At 58.7% G+C, this 15,518-nt stretch overlaps 1 protein-coding gene across 1 annotated transcript; it reads left to right on the forward strand.

Moving 5' to 3' along the window:
- Positions 1-212: 212 nt before the first annotated feature.
- Positions 213-8,687, forward strand: LHX5 (LIM homeobox 5; the record flags this gene model as incomplete). Its single annotated transcript, XM_080821002.1, has 5 exons — positions 213-385; positions 2,505-2,728; positions 3,449-3,726; positions 4,414-4,579; positions 8,320-8,687. 5 exons carry the CDS (start codon positions 213-215, stop codon positions 8,685-8,687), a joined length of 1,209 nt encoding a protein of 402 aa, XP_080677128.1.
- Positions 8,688-15,518: the final 6,831 nt, after the last annotated feature.

Below are 15,518 nucleotides of genomic sequence, written 5' to 3' on the forward strand. Positions count from 1 at the left end.
TGAGGCTGTGAAAGCCACCCCTCCTCACCCCACCCCGGGCAGCCCAGCGCCAGGCCAGCGATCACCCAAGGACTTGACCGGCTGAGTCTTGGTCCGGACTGGACTCGCCCGGCGGCGGCCGAGATAAGAGGCGGAGTGCAGCAGCGGGGCCCGGGGGCCCGAGGGCCGGGGGCCCAAAGGGAGGGCAGGGCGGCCCGAGCCGCCGGGGCGCTATGATGGTGCACTGTGCCGGCTGCGAGCGGCCCATCCTAGACCGCTTCCTGCTGAACGTGCTGGACCGCGCGTGGCACATCAAATGCGTTCAGTGCTGCGAGTGTAAGACCAACCTCTCGGAGAAGTGCTTCTCGCGCGAGGGCAAGCTCTACTGCAAAAATGACTTCTTCAGGTAAGAGGCCGCGCCGCCCCGCCGCCCCGCCGCCCCGCCGCCCCGCCACCCTGCCGCCTGCCGCCCAGCCGCCTGCGCGCCCGCCCCGCGCGCCCGCCCTGCGCGCGCTCCGTTGGGGCGCCCGGGATGGGGAGACCGCGCAACCTGCCTCCTGGGCTCACAAGCTTATACGGGAACCGGGGCAGCCCGCTGCTCTCGTCCTGTCCTTGGTCCGGGAAAGCGCCGAGCCCGGGTGGAGTAAGAAGAACGCTGCTTCGCTGGCGCTAGGTCGCTCCTCCAGGCCGGCTTGGAGCGGCGGTGGGGCAGGGCGAAGAAGCCCTGACAAACTTGCTCCCCGCGCGTCTCTGCCCCTTTCCTGCAGCTGCGACCCCAGGGACCTCAATCCCTTCCAGGGTGGAAGTTCAAACCCGGTTCTCAGAGAGGAAGAATTTCTGCCTAAGTTAGGGGCTGCTGGAGGCTTCTCCCACCGGGCAGAGTGCAGGAGCCCAGGGGGCTGACCTCCCAGCAGGCCAGGGCCCCAGAGCCCTCCTGGACAAACAGAAACTTCCCCAACTCCGAGGGGGCTCAGCCCGGAAGATCTCTTCTGATGAGGGAGGGAGGGAACCTTCTCCTTGCCCCCACCCCTCCGCCAACTCCTTACACATTTCCTTCCCTCTTCAAATGTACAAACGAAATTGAAGCTGAGAATCAGGACCTTCAGGGTCCAGTCTGCGATGTGTCACCTTCCCTTGCTGCCCATAGGGGCCCTCAGGTGAGCCAGGGCAGAGCACTTTTCTGGGCCTCAGTTTCCCCACCTGGGAAACGCCAAGGGATGGCCTGGAAGGCTGTGGGTTTTCCGGCAGCTCAGCCCTGCCTGCTTCTACCAGGCGCCCGCAGCCGGCTTTGTGCCTGTGAATTCCGGGCACCGAGGGAAGGGGGGCGTGATTAACACCGTGGAGAAAGGCTGCTCACCGGCCCCAGCGGCTCAGCACTAGGGAATTTGAATAGGAGAAAATGTCAGCCACGGCTTTACACGTGTAAACTCCCTGGCTCTGGAGGCCTGAGGCCCCTAATGTGGGGTGCTTGCAAAGTGCCTAATGATTTTTGATAAGGTGCATATGGCCAATTACGCTGCCGGATAAGGCCAAAAGTGACTTATGGCTTCTAATGCCCTCACTACATCAACGTCACCCAAATTCGCCCTGTTTAGAGACATGGGTATGAGTAGATGTGGGGCCCCAGGGTCCTGGGCCCTCGTTCTCCCTCTCTACCTGCACCTCACCCCTCCCAGGGCTGGCCGCCGCCACCCACTTGGGGGAGGCTGGCCTTCTCCAAGCGCTCAAGAAAGAAAGAAGGGGATTTAGAACGGGAACGGGAACGTGGGAAAGAGGGAATTTGAGAGATCCGTACTGGCCATGCAGGCTTAGCATTGCCTTCTGGTCACATTCTCCCAGTGCCTGCCAGGGCCGGAGATTTTGGGGGGTTGGGGAACTCAATCCCTACCTTCCACAGTCCACTGTTCCAAGGCTCTGCTGTCCACAAGGCCAACTAGCTCCCGCGGGTCCCAGAGCGGGGATGGAAGGCCTTGGGAGCTGCTGGCACTGGGAATCAGCAATTGGTTCCTTCCTGCTTGCTCAGATCCAGCTCAAGAGAGGGGCTCCTCACCCCATGGCTTGGACCTGCCAGCCAGGCCAACTGGCCTTACCTGGGCCGCAGCAGACTGGACAGGATCCAGGAGGCAAAGCCAAGGAGTGGCCCAAACCTGGCTGGCCTGGCTTAAAATTTAAATAACTTGGATGGCCAAGTTTGCCTCAAGCAGCCCAGGCAGATCTGGCAGGGATGCGGAGAGCATCTTGGGGTGCTCTGGGTCTGTGCTTGGCTGAAGGCTGCACCCACTGCTCTAAACCTTGGGGAGGACGAATAAACCTGAACAGGGCGTGACAGTCCCAGCCCCAAGAATGGCCCAGGACATTTGTCTCCCCTCTCTCGCACTAGCCAGAGAGTACAGGACGGGGGCTCTCGTTTGACAGATGTGGAAATGGGGACCTCTCAAAGCCTAGGGTGGGTGGGAAGCGGTCAGGGGCTCAAGAGGACGGGCCCCCGGGCTGCTCCAAGGTGACGGGCCATGTTGTGTGTGCAGGCGCTTTGGCACAAAGTGTGCGGGCTGTGCGCAAGGCATCTCGCCCAGCGACCTGGTGCGCAAGGCCCGCAGTAAGGTCTTCCACCTGAACTGCTTCACCTGCATGGTGTGCAACAAGCAGCTGTCCACGGGCGAGGAGCTCTACGTCATCGACGAGAACAAGTTCGTGTGCAAGGACGACTACCTGAGCTCCTCCAGCCTCAAGGAGGGCAGCCTCAACTCAGGTAGGCGATCTCCTCCCCTCCCCAGCCTCGGGCCCTAAAAGACCCTCCGGCCAGCCTGGCGCTTTCTACTTGGGCCCTTGTGCGCATTCTTTGCCCGGCTCAGAACTCTCCACTCCCATCAGGCATTTCTGGGGCAAATGAAAGGGCCCGGAGAGAGGCGTGGGGGGGGGGGGCGCTGGGAAAGGGGGATAGCATTTGGAGTCTGTCCTACAGGAGAGGACTACCAGCTCCCCTCCCCACCTCCTTCCACTGAGGGGCCTTTTCCAAGTTGCCCTCCTCCCCCAATTTGGAGACACACAATTCCCCCTTTTTCGGAGTCTTTTCAGCTCCTGGTAATATCAGGCTGCACTGGGAGGACGGCAATTGGGGTCCGGAGGAAGGAGAAATGGGGAGGAAGATCTGAAGCCCAGAGGGCATCTGTAGCCTCCTCCCTTCCCCTCTCCACCGAGGCTGCGCTCCCCCAGAGGGCGCGCCTCCCCCTTACCCAAGCAGTAGCCCAAAAGTGCCCCGAGGGCTTGTGAAGGGTCCCTTCTAAGGCCCGGCCCCACCTGGAGAGAGTGGGCGGGCGCCGGACCCCTGGGGGGAGGGGCTGTCGCGTAGCTCCGAGCGGAACCAGGCGCGGATGGCGGGGGCCTGGATCGGCGGGAACCGGCTACCCGATTGGAGAGACCTTGGGCCGCCGCTGACGCCGCTGTCCTCTTCCCGTTCCGTCCGCCGCAGTGTCATCCTGTACGGACCGCAGTTTGTCCCCGGACCTCCAGGACCCACTCCAGGACGACCCCAAGGAGACGGACAACTCGACGTCGTCGGACAAGGAGACAGCCAACAACGAGAACGAGGAGCAGAACTCCGGCACGAAGCGGCGCGGCCCGCGCACCACCATCAAAGCCAAGCAGCTGGAGACCCTCAAGGCCGCCTTTGCCGCCACGCCCAAGCCCACGCGCCACATCCGCGAACAGTTGGCGCAGGAGACGGGCCTCAACATGCGCGTGATCCAGGTGCGGCCGGCCCCCGGTCACCCTTTCCCAGGCTAGCTGAGTCCAGGAGCCTCCCACCCAGCCCCCTCGGCTGAGAGGGGGCCTTGTTCGGGTGTGCCGAAGCGCAGACTGTGTGCCCGACGTCAGGGCTAGCCGGTCGAACTTCTAACCAAAAGATCGCGCATAGTCCTGCTGTGCTCCCGACGGTGCAGCCTTGGGCGGGTCACTCACCCCTCGGAATCCCGCCCGCTCCCCGTTCAAGGAGGCTTTTAAGCCTCACTGGGGTATCCCTCCTCTCCTCCCACCTTTCGGAGCAGAGAAAGGGGCAAGGTTTTTCACGTGCCCCGCTCCCTGTGCGGGTGCGCGGGCAGACAGACAAACCGCCAGAACCCGGCTGGGGAGGCTGGGGAGCCGAGGGGCCGGGACTAGAGCCGTGCAGGGCGGGAGGCCTTTATAAAGCCGTCAGGCCGAGGGCGGGCCGAGGACCAGGAAGCCCAAGTCTTTATGAGTCGCCCCACGGGTCCGCGAAATCCTTCACCCTTGGCTGGTTCTCCGAAGCCCCTCTCCACCTCTCCCGGCCTAATCCGCCCGGCCCCCGCCTCTGGGCAGTCTTGTTGCGGAGGAGGCTATAGGACCCAGAAGGGGAGGCCTGGGCAGGGGAGTCGTCGGCACCCCGGACCCGAGCTCACAATTCCCGCCCTGTCCCAGGTGTGGTTCCAGAACCGAAGGTCCAAAGAACGCAGGATGAAACAGCTGAGCGCACTGGGCGCCCGGAGACACGCCTTCTTCCGGAGTCCGCGGCGCATGCGTCCGCTGGGCGGCCGCTTGGACGAGTCTGAGATGTTGGGGTCCACTCCGTACACCTACTACGGAGGTAAGGACCCCCGCCCCCGCCCACCCTGGAACGCGCTGACCTACAACCAGGCCCCGGCGGTTTTGGGAACTGAGAACGCTGGGACCGGAGGAGGCAGGGCCGGATGCGGGCACTGTTGGCTGCCAGGGATCCCTCCCTCCCTTCTATGCACGCGGAACATACACAATCATGAACACCCCTTAACAGACACGCAGCAACAGACGGGCGGCCGCTCACCCATAGATACCTCCTGGACACAAAATCAGATGCATGGGTCTACGCACGCATACAGTGATACACGCAGATAAACACGCACTCACGCAAGCTACACGGGTGCCACTCCCTTGCGCGCACGCATTGGAATTCAGAGACCTCGGGGATACAAATCTAGGCACGTGATCACATACAACAACACACACAGGTGCACGCCACTCCCCCAGATTCACTCACGGACAAACACACCCAAAGAGATTCACAGGCTCCCACACTCCAAGCATCATACCAAGGAGAGCACTGCAAATCGACATGCACCCTGCCCCACCTGACACCCAGCCTTCCTGCTGCCCTTGCCCTTGGCGGTGTGGTGCACTTGGCACCAGCAGGAACATAGGCACTGGAGGGCAGCGCAGGCAGTAGGGATGGAGGGGTCCGAATCCATCCGGGGCCACCTGCTAGCTAGCTTGGGAGTCCAAACCTCCTGCTCCGCCTCGGGGACTATGCGCTCAGCATCTGGCACTGTTAGCCAGGACGCGGGCAGTTGCTCTGGGCAGGACTCTCGCCCATTGTCCAGCTCCAAGCCCACCAGTGTTCACTGGGGTTGAAAGTGTAAGAGATGGGCCCACCCAGTTACCCACTCTGCAAGGAGCTGGAGTTCGCAGAGGCATTCTGCTGCTGGTGTTTTGGGGCTCCGCTGCTCCCTTTCTTCCTTCCCTCCTCTTTTCCTTCCTGCCTTGTCCCCTCACCCCTCCATTTCCTTCCTACCGGCAGTGATGACCCATTCCGACCCCCCACGACCGTCCCAGCTCCCTCACTGGCTTTTTGAGACCCCAGGTGCTCTAGGAAATCCATTCATGGTCCTTCACTTCCCCAACCTTTGGGCTCAAGGAAAACACCTCCCCCTTGTGTTTCTGAGCCTCTGAATTTGGAGAGCCCTCAGAGTGCCTGTGCTTGAGACAGATCTCTGCTGAATCATTCAGTGCCACAGGCCTGGGGAGCGGGGAGGCTAGTGGCCCAGTTTGGGGAGAGGTGACTTTTCTTAGACACATGGATTTGGAGGCAATGCCAGGGCCAACGTGTAGGGTAGGCCCTGCCGCACCCAGGCAGACCCAGGAAGGAAGGCTTCAGCACATGGTCCTCCTAGGAGGTTAGATCTTCAGGTCTGGCCAGGCCCACCCCACTGTGAAATTGTGGGCAAATTGCGCGGCAATACTTCTGGGGGAGAGACTGCGATGTCATTGCCGGGGTTTGGGGCTGCGGACGCCCAGGGCAGCTCGGATGGTGGACGCGTCCTGCTGTCTTCAGCCACGAATTCTCCCTATCTTTGCTTGTTATTCCGCACAACATCTCCGCCCGGCGCGGGGCGGTGGTGGGACGGTGCAGTCCGGAATTTCTCCCCGCCTGGGTAATTAAACAAGGTTTCCCCGAGGACTGGTGTGCCCCCACCAGTCCCGCCGCCTCCTCTACCCGCGCGTCTGCTGGATGCGGTGGGGGCCAGGACACGCGGGCCCCTCTTTCTCCGGAATGGGGGGCAGGACCCCCCAGCCCCAGGGAGGCAGCCCCGCCTAGTCCGCGCTGGGAGATCCGGGCGGCGGCGGCCGGCAGCGGGCGAGAAAGGGGCTGGGCGGCGGGGCCGGCGGCTCCCCGTGGGAGCGCGGACAAAGCCCCAGCTGCGGCTTTTGTGCCCTTTTCAGACGGCGTTTGTTCCAATTACCTCCGGCCCGGCCGCCATATGGGCGGAGGCGGCGCGCTCCGCGCGGGGGCCGCGGCCCTCGCTGGCTTGCCGGCTCGCTGCGAGCCGCAGCCGTTCCCCATCCCCGTCCCTTAGGGGCCCCAATTCGCCGCTTCCAACCTTTCCCATCACTTTCGGGGTGAATGGAATGAGTGGTTTTTAAAAAGTAATAGGCGACCGTTTTAGCTGTTGCTTAAACCGTCTCAGGCCGGGCCTTAGGGCACCCCCATTTGGACTGATTTAAGGGTTTGGAGAAAGAAGGGGGGCCGGGCGGCAGGGGACATCCAGAAGTCACCCTGGTGACTGAGACCCGAAGACCCAGCGCGGGGTGGGGGGGGGGTGTTGCAGAGGAAACCCGGCTTGGGGGTGCGCTGGTTTTCCCACCGCACAAAGCGGGTTATTGTCACGGGTGCTGGCAACAAGGGGCTCCTTTCATGGGGTCCCACACCCCAAACCCTCAGGAGGTGGACCTGGAGGAGGTCCCCGGGGAGGGGACCCTGGGAAGAGGTCAGACAAGTTGATGCAGAAACCATTTATTGAAAATGTCTGGGTTTGTAACCTGGAGCCCTTATGCCCCCTGATTTTGGGGGCAAAAATGCGATTTGTGCATTTTTCTGGAGAGAGCCCATAGCTATCAGCAGATTCTCAAAAGGATTCTGTCCCCAAATATTTCAGAAACTGGGTGTCATGGCAAATGCACGTTTAAGCGCTGGTGAAATGTTGGATGTGGGTGATCAGGCCAATGCCCTCCCTCCCTTGTCAGGCCTAGGGAGGTGGCGCGAATGGCCAGACTCCCACATTCACCCAGAAGGTCACAGGGCTGGACTAGAAGGGGTGAAGGGTGGGCCAGGTCCACGGGGTACTTGCGGGGAAGGAGACGGCACTCAGCTGCCTTGTGGGATCGGAGTGCTGTTGGCCACGTCCCAGCCCAACTCACAGTCCCTCTCCGCTGCTGGGGTGTGGGGTCCAGGTCTGGCTTCTTCCCCGCCAGGTGGCCGCCCCCCTCAACCATTTGATGCTGGTCTCTGTCCACCCCATCCTCGCTGCCCAGCTCTACTCCAGGCATCTCTGATGTCTCTGACTCATCTGGCGGATCTGTGGGTGCCTCTGTCTCTCCTGACCTTTCTTCTCGCCCCTGGGTCTCTTGCAGGTTTTTACCAGTGTGTCTCTAACCACACGGCTGTTCTCATCTCTTTCTCTGTGCTTGTCCTAGACCGTCGTCCTGGTCTCTGTCTCTGCCTTGGTCTTGGCGCCTCTGGGTCTCTTTTCTGACCGGAGTCCGGGGGCTCCCTGCTGTGTCCCCTCTTTACTCCCCTGTCACTCTGTTTTCTGCCGATCTTTCACTGACCCTGTCTCTGGCTGTTTCTGTGTCTCTCTCTCTGGCTCTCTGTGGATCTCTCCTCAGTCCTAAGACACGGTCTAGGATGGGTCACTGTCTGTGTCTCCCCTGCCACTCACTGTCTTTCTCCCTTTCTGTCTGTGGGGAACCTCTGACTTTGAAGTCACAACATCTTTCTCTCTGTGTTTCTGTCTCTGAGTCCCTCCCTCTGGTCCGCGGGTCTCTCAGGGTATGTGTCTGGGCCTTTGGGCACCTCTGACGGTCTTTCTCCCCGACACTGGCTCTGGGTCTGCTGCGTCCTCCCCCGCGGACCCTCCTCGGCCAGCCGCGCTCTCTCTCGGTCTCCGCGGGGCTCGCCAACCCGCATCAGTGTCTCGCGGTTCCCGCTGGGTCTGGTCCTCCGTCCACGCGGGTCCCCTTCCAGGCCTGGCCGCCGCTGACCTCTCCCTGTCTCCTCCCCATACCCGCCTGCAGACTATCAAGGCGACTACTATGCGCCCGGAGGCAACTACGACTTCTTCGCCCACGGCCCGCCGTCGCAGGCACAGTCCCCGGCCGACTCGAGCTTCCTGGCCGCGTCGGGGCCCGGCTCGACGCCGCTGGGAGCGCTGGAGCCGCCGCTGGCCGGCCCGCACGCCGCCGACAACCCCAGGTTCACTGACATGATCTCGCACCCGGACACGCCGAGCCCCGAGCCGGGCCTGCCCGGCGCGCTGCACCCCCTGCCCGGCGAGGTGTTCAGCGGCGGGCCCAGCCCGCCCTTCCCCATGAGCGGCGCCAGCGGCTACAGCGGACCCCTGTCGCACCCCAACCCCGAGCTCAACGAGGCCGCCGTGTGGTAAGGCCGCCGGGCCGGGCCGGCCCCGGACGCAGCCGCCCGAACCGAAACGCCGCCCTCAGGGGTTCCCTCCCGGGTCCGCACGCAGCGGCCGAGGCTCCTCGGCGGGACGCGCGGCGGGGCGCCCCCGGGCCCCCCACCCCCACCCCGGCCCGCTGCCAGGGCCCTTCGGGCGGCGCGAGCGGTGCTCGGGACCAAAGTCAATACCGCGGAGGGTCGACAGATTTCCAGCACGCTCTAGACCCCACCCCCGACCCCTACCACCACCTCTTTGGACCAACAGAGGGTTGAGGCCGAGGGCCGGAGCTGGTCGTTCCCCCTCTCTGCCATCCGAGTGGCATTTTGGTGACCTTATTTCTCACTCTGCTTTCCCCGTCTTTAAAACAAGATGATAAGAAAAAGGGAGAGAGTGAAGGGAGAGCGAGGGAAGGGAGCAAAATGAGGAAGAGAGAAGACGGAGCGAGCGCCAGCCGGAGAGGGCGCGAGAAGACGGAGCGGGAGCGGGAGAGCCGCGCGCTCCAGCGGGGGTGTCGCCGGCGGGAGGACGGAGCCGCCTGCGCGCGGGCGCCCCCTGGTGGCCACACTTGAGGATCAAGGTCAGCTTTCTAGGAAGGGGGCGGTCCGGACCTCCCAGCCCGGGGGGCCAGGCACCCCCCACCCCCACCAACCTTTCCTTCCTTTGACTATTATTGTGAGCCCGGGGGTCCAGGCCAGACTGGAACGCTCGCCCACCCCGCTCTCCCCCTGGGCAAGGCGCCAAGATTTCGGGCTCCGGCCCATAGACCACCCTCCCTGCCCGGGGCCTGGAGGAGGGGTCGTCAGGATGTACAGTATTATACTTTTTTGGAAGTCGAACGCTTCTAGTTTCCTTATTTTGTATAAAGAAGAAACAAATAAAGTATGTTTTTGTGTTTACTGTTTATTTATTGTACTCTAGTTATCTGGGGTTGGACATTTTTATATTTTTAAGAGGAGGGTGGGCAGAGTGAGGGAGGGGAGACAGAAAGAGGTTTACCTAAAAAAAACCGCAAAAAAACAAAAAATCAACTTTTTTTAAAAAGAAAGATTAATAAAAAAAAATTCTTTTTTTCCCTCAGTGCTGTGTGGTTTTCTTTCGTGTGTGTGTGTGTGTGTGTGTGTGCCTGCCCCCAGAGTCCTTCCAAGGGAACAGAGTCCTCCTTCTCTCTAGTTCGTGTGTCCCAGGTAAAACAGACTTGATGGGTATAAGGCCACCTGGAGGGGCGTGCGTTTGAGAACCACTAGGTAATGAAAGTGGCTGCCTACACGGTGCCCAACGCGGTGAAGCCCCGTGCTTTATATAAAGACCACCCACCATCTAACACAAGCCTGCCCAGCGCATAGTAGGCCTTCGAGATACTTGGCAAATGAATGGTTGTGTGATTTGTTTGCCCCTGGGATGTCAGAAGAACTCTAGCTTCCCTCCTAATGAGGCCTCGTGTAATTCGGGCAGGCTGGTAAGCTGACTCTAGTTACCGGCAAGGCTGTATCAGGGCAGAAGGAGCCCAGGGAGAGCCAAGCTGATGTGATCTGCAACTCCGATGGAAGGAATGCTGGCACCATTGGGTAAATCAGCGTGATGGAGAGAGCGCTAGATGAGATCTGGGAGGCCTGAGCCACTCCCTGAATGCAAGGCCTGTTTCCTTACTTGCAAAAGTAGAGATGGGAGGAAGGGCTTCCTACCTTCCCTTCCAACCCGGACACTGTAGGGATAGAAAAGCAGATGAGGGAGATGAAAATATATGTGAGCATGTCCTGCCTTGAGTCCCTTTTCATCCAAGCTGGGGAGGGGGAGGGGGTGCAGGCCAGAGGGGAGGGGGGCGAGGGAGCAGAGGAGTGGCCCACCAAGCCATAGGCATACTCTAAGAGTCCAGCGCACCTGTCCCTCTTGGATATGGACCTCATGAGAATACCGCAAGGCGGCTGGCTTGGCTTTTCCTTTCCTTTATATGTGTTTGTCTTTCTCAGATGAATGCCCCTTGCTCATTGAGGAAAATTTCAAAATTTCAGATAAACAAAGGGAAGGAAATGTAATCACCCAGAATCTCAAACTCCTCGGTAATGTATTGGATGTCCTTCCTTCCAGATTTTTCTTTATTTCTTCGTTTTGAAACTAGAGATCATTCTCTACGCGCCATGCGGTTACCGGTGCTCGTTCACTCAGCAATATCGCCCAGATTAATAAATTGATCATGGTCAGAGTTAGATCATTCTTGGTAGTGATAGGCTGAAACCTGCTGGTGACGGGTGACTCATCCTTTTTTGGGTTTTGTTTTCTTTTTAACCAGTTCTGTTGTTGGACATTTGGGTCCATCCAATTTTTTTTTTTTTACCACTTTAAACCACGCTGGAATAAATATCCTCCTAGCTAAATCTTTGGACTTGTATCAGAGTAGGTATTACGTGCCCCATTAGGATGCTAACATAGGTCAAGGGACTTGCCCAAGGTCACATAGCTGGGGAGTGGCAGAGCAGGGATTCGAGCCCGTGTACGTATTGGGTTGTGCTTCTACTGCACAACAGTGTCCTGACTCTAATGAGTCATAGAACCCAAGAGAGAATTTGCATGATTCTAGGCCCTATCTCTGTCAGGGCCCCCAAACATTTTCTGGAAACATGTGAATTTTTGGAGAAGGGCTCCCTAAGAACTTTCACCACAAAGAGAACTTGGCTCCCTGTAGACAGGTTTGTGACCGGGTGGCAGAGGCAGGGAGGAGCCAGGAAGCAGGGGATTTGCAAGAGGTGGGAGGACTCCCTCTTGTGGGTACGCTCAGACCCCCAGCCATCTACCCAGGTGGAAAGCTTGAGCCAGAGCTGTCAGGGAACCCCATCACGGGGACAGCTGAGTGGACCCGTGGGGTGAGAATTCACTGTGGCAGCATCCTTCCCTTCCCCCCCATCCAGCTACACACACACACACACACACACACACACACACACACCAAACAGGTAGATGCTCATACAATTGCACAGTCACACACACAAAAACATGTGCCGAAACAGAAACAGCCACACATACAGACAGGGGCACAGGCACATGGACACACACACGAGACACATGGACACATTCCTGAGCTGTACACCCAGGCACATGCTAGACGGCAGGCACACACTCCACAGGCTCGTGCTCATGCAGCTACATGCAAACATGTGCACGTTAATGTGCATGCCTCCCCACATGAGTGTGCCACACATCTTTGCACAGATACGGAAATGCACGCAAGCACACACATGCATCTCTACACATACCTGCTTTTTTTTTTTTAAGATTTTATTTATTTATTTATTTGAGAGAGAGAGTGAGTGAGAGAGAGCGCATAAGCGGGGGGAGTAGCAGGCAGAGGGAGAAGCAGGCTCCCTGTTGAGCAAGGAGCCTGATGTGGGACTCGATCCCAGGACCCTGGGATCATGACCGGAGCCAAAGGCAGATGCTTCACTGACTGAGCCACCCACGCGCCCCTGCATACTTGCTTTGAACCCACATGCCCAACCCCCATGGACACACACAGACCTGAACCTCACGTCCTTGTGCACGTGTGTGCTCACACATGTACACAGCATATACCTGCCCTTCACAGGCCCACAGTTTCCATCTGGGAGAACGGGGAGGGGCAGGAGCCCACCCATGCACCAGGAAGGACTTGAATAACCCTGGGATGGTCCCATCAAGACTCTGACGCTGTTCCAGATGCCAGATTCCAGGAGAGGGCAGCATCTGTGGGGTCCAGGTCAGTATTTGGGACCCTTCCTCCAAATGTTCTTTTTTTTTTTTTTAAGATTATTTATTTATCTGGCAGAGAGAGAGAGAGAGAGATCTCAAGTAGGCAGAGAGCAGTCAGAGAGAGAGCAGGGGAAGCAGGCTCCCCACTGAGCAGAGAGCCCGACACGGGGCTTGATCCCAGGACCCTGAGATCATGACCTGAGCCGAAGACAGAGGCTTAACCCACTGAACCACCCAGGCACCCCGCTCCCAGTGTTCTTGAGCGAGGCGGGATGGGAGCAGCGGTCACCTGGGAAGAGGATGGGGGCAGAACAGAGCCAAGGCCCTGGGGTCCGGGAGTCTCTCTGGTCACTCTGTCACTTTTCTGAGCCTTGGTTTGCCCCACTGCAAAACGGGCTCACAAGGGCATTTCATCCACATTGGAGGGATGTCATTCAACTTGTGGCCAAGGTTCTGGAAATCTAGGTCCCAGATTCAATCCCCGCTCCCATCTCCCTGCCCCCACCAGCTTCGTTGGAGAAGGACTAGTTGGGGAGGGGAGCGGGGAGCTTGCCAAATCAGCTTCTCTCACCTCTCCAAGAGCCTACTGGACCCAGGGACTCTAAGAGGAGAAACCCCAGCCTCACCCACCCCATCACAGTGTCCCTGAGGGGCCCACAGTCGTGGCACTGGGTGTACTAAGTTAGGGAGGCGGTTCCTCAGGGGGTCTGGACAGGGAAGGGGGAGAGCTGGAGGACTGCTGGTCCCTGGACACCCCAACCATTTTCCCAAAGTGTGATCGGAGGTCATTGCTTGTTAGAAGGACCTGTCTCCCCAGGCCTCCTGGCCCATTGCCGGCATTGCTCCCAGGCATGGGGTCCCGTATACTCCACATGTTCAAGCTCCCAAGCTGATTCCGATGTCCCCCAACTTTGCAGGAGCACCGCCCAACGAAGTCTTGTCCATCTGGAGTCGCCGCAGACCCTCAGGCGCCCTTCAGCACGAGTGCCGTTAACCCCACTTTGCAGATGAGAAGACTGAGCCCCTAGAGGTGAAGTGAGCTGCCTGGGGTCACGCCGCCAGGGAGTGACAACAGACCCAGGCTTTGAATCCAGACCTCCTGCCTCCAGAGCTCACCATGGTCCAGGACCCAGGACAGAGCCTGGCCCAGGTTAAGGTCTCGTTCTCTGTGTTCTCTGCAGAACAACTACGTGAATGAATCCGTGCATTTCAGCTGCCATGAAAAGGGAGGGCGGGCGGGGGTGGGGTGGTGGTTGGGGTGGTGGTTTCTAACAGAACCAGCCAGAGGGCAAAGGGCATAATAAAAACTGCCAAGGTCAAAAGGCACAAGGACTTTGGGCTTCTCCATTTTACCCTTGGTTCTCCACTCACCCTCCTTGCCCCCCCCACCCCCTTCCACCTCCCTTAATGTATCTGTTCCTCTCTTTCATCTCTTCATCACCTGTATTTATTATCATTTAAAAATAAAAGATTTCCGAGAGAGGAAAAAAAATACTCTGAGCCGTGCAGGTAAGGAGGCTAGCCGGCCCCCGGCTGTGCCCTCCAGCTCGGGGCAAAAGGGGTCCCTCGCCTGTCCCTGGCGGCCCCCAGGCTGTCATTCCGGCTACATTGGCCAGTGAAACCACATGTCTTCCAGCCCCCAGCATCAGGCTCTCCCCCGGCCCCAGCCCCGTGCTCCGGCCCTGAAATGAACACCCCACAGAGCACGAAAGCTGACCCACTGTGCTTAGGACTAATATTTAAAATGCAGAATGGCTGTGGAGGGCTCCTGCTCCCAAGCCTTGTCGTGCAGTAAAAAGATATAAACAGAATAAATTACCTCTCCAGCTCGGATTATGAGAATACCCATCTCCTGACCGGAATTTTAAGTCCTGTCTCCCTCGTAGTGCCGCACACGGCTGATTTATGGAAACCTGAACACTTCTCTGCATATTTCTTCTGTTCAGCCAAGTGACCGAGTTTACCCTTCCTATGCCATTAGCGTTATTAACACCTGGGCAACCGATCATTGCAAATGGGCCATTTCTGTGATGAACGGAAACCTCTCCCGCCACTTCTCTGGGGCCTCGCTGCCCCTCGCCTCCTCTTTCTGCATTTTGTGCCAGGGCTCGGGACTGCCCCCCACGTCCCCCTCGCATCTGCTGATGGGCTCCTGGGGGCTCTGGGAGGAAACCCTCACCCCAGCAGGTGCCTACGGCTTTCTAGTTCCAACACCACTTTTTTTTTTATCCTTCAGAGAATGTATCAGATGGAGGACAATGCCCCCATTGATCAGGGAAATAAACTGAGACTCAGAGAGTGCAAGAGACTGGCCTAAGCGCCCACAGAGTGTTCACACCAGAGCTGGGAACCAAATTCAGATCCCCGGGGATACTCCAAATGTGGTCCTCGGCAGCAGGACCCGGGAGCCAGGTAGAAAGGCAGACCCTCGGGCTCCATCCTGGAACTTCAGATCCAGAATGCGTCCGACCCCCAGGGGCTCGGAGGGCACGGTCGGTTTCAGAAGTACTGGCTTAGAACACACCCAGATCCTGAGCGATCGATCCCTTTCTCGCTGCAGGAAAACCTCACCGTGCTTAGTCTTCTTTCCTCAGAAGCAGCAGGGTCCCCAATTCCACAGTCAAGCTGGCTAAGGAAGGATGAAGCCACCAGCCGAGGCTGTGTCCACATCTCCCTCCATGGAACATCCCAACCCACGCGGTGTCTCTGTCCCCATCCCCAGGCTGTGAGCAACTTGAAACCAGGGACTGTGTGACTTGACATTGGGCACTCAACCTCTCTGAGGTTCGCTGTGAACACAAGGGCTACAATCAGATCTAACCGCGCGGGTTCATTGTCAGACCCTGTTTGACATAATCGTGGTATAGTTAGAGTAACAACGACCTCCTACATTTTTTTTAAAACAAGGACTAACTTCACAGCCTACGTGGACAGAGACGCAATGTATTACTTTCCAGAATGTACTTAAAGATATTCACGTTTCCACCAGCTGGAAAATGATAGGGGCTGCGAAGATAAGAATGTGTCTGGCGCGTAGTAGGAGGTCAAGGCTTAATCAGGAATAATTCGGCAATCTGTTTAAAGGGAAACGCACTC

The sequence above is a fragment of the Martes martes genome (assembly GCF_963455335.1).
Source record: "Martes martes genome assembly, chromosome: 13".
Taxonomy (NCBI): Eukaryota; Metazoa; Chordata; class Mammalia; order Carnivora; family Mustelidae; genus Martes; species Martes martes.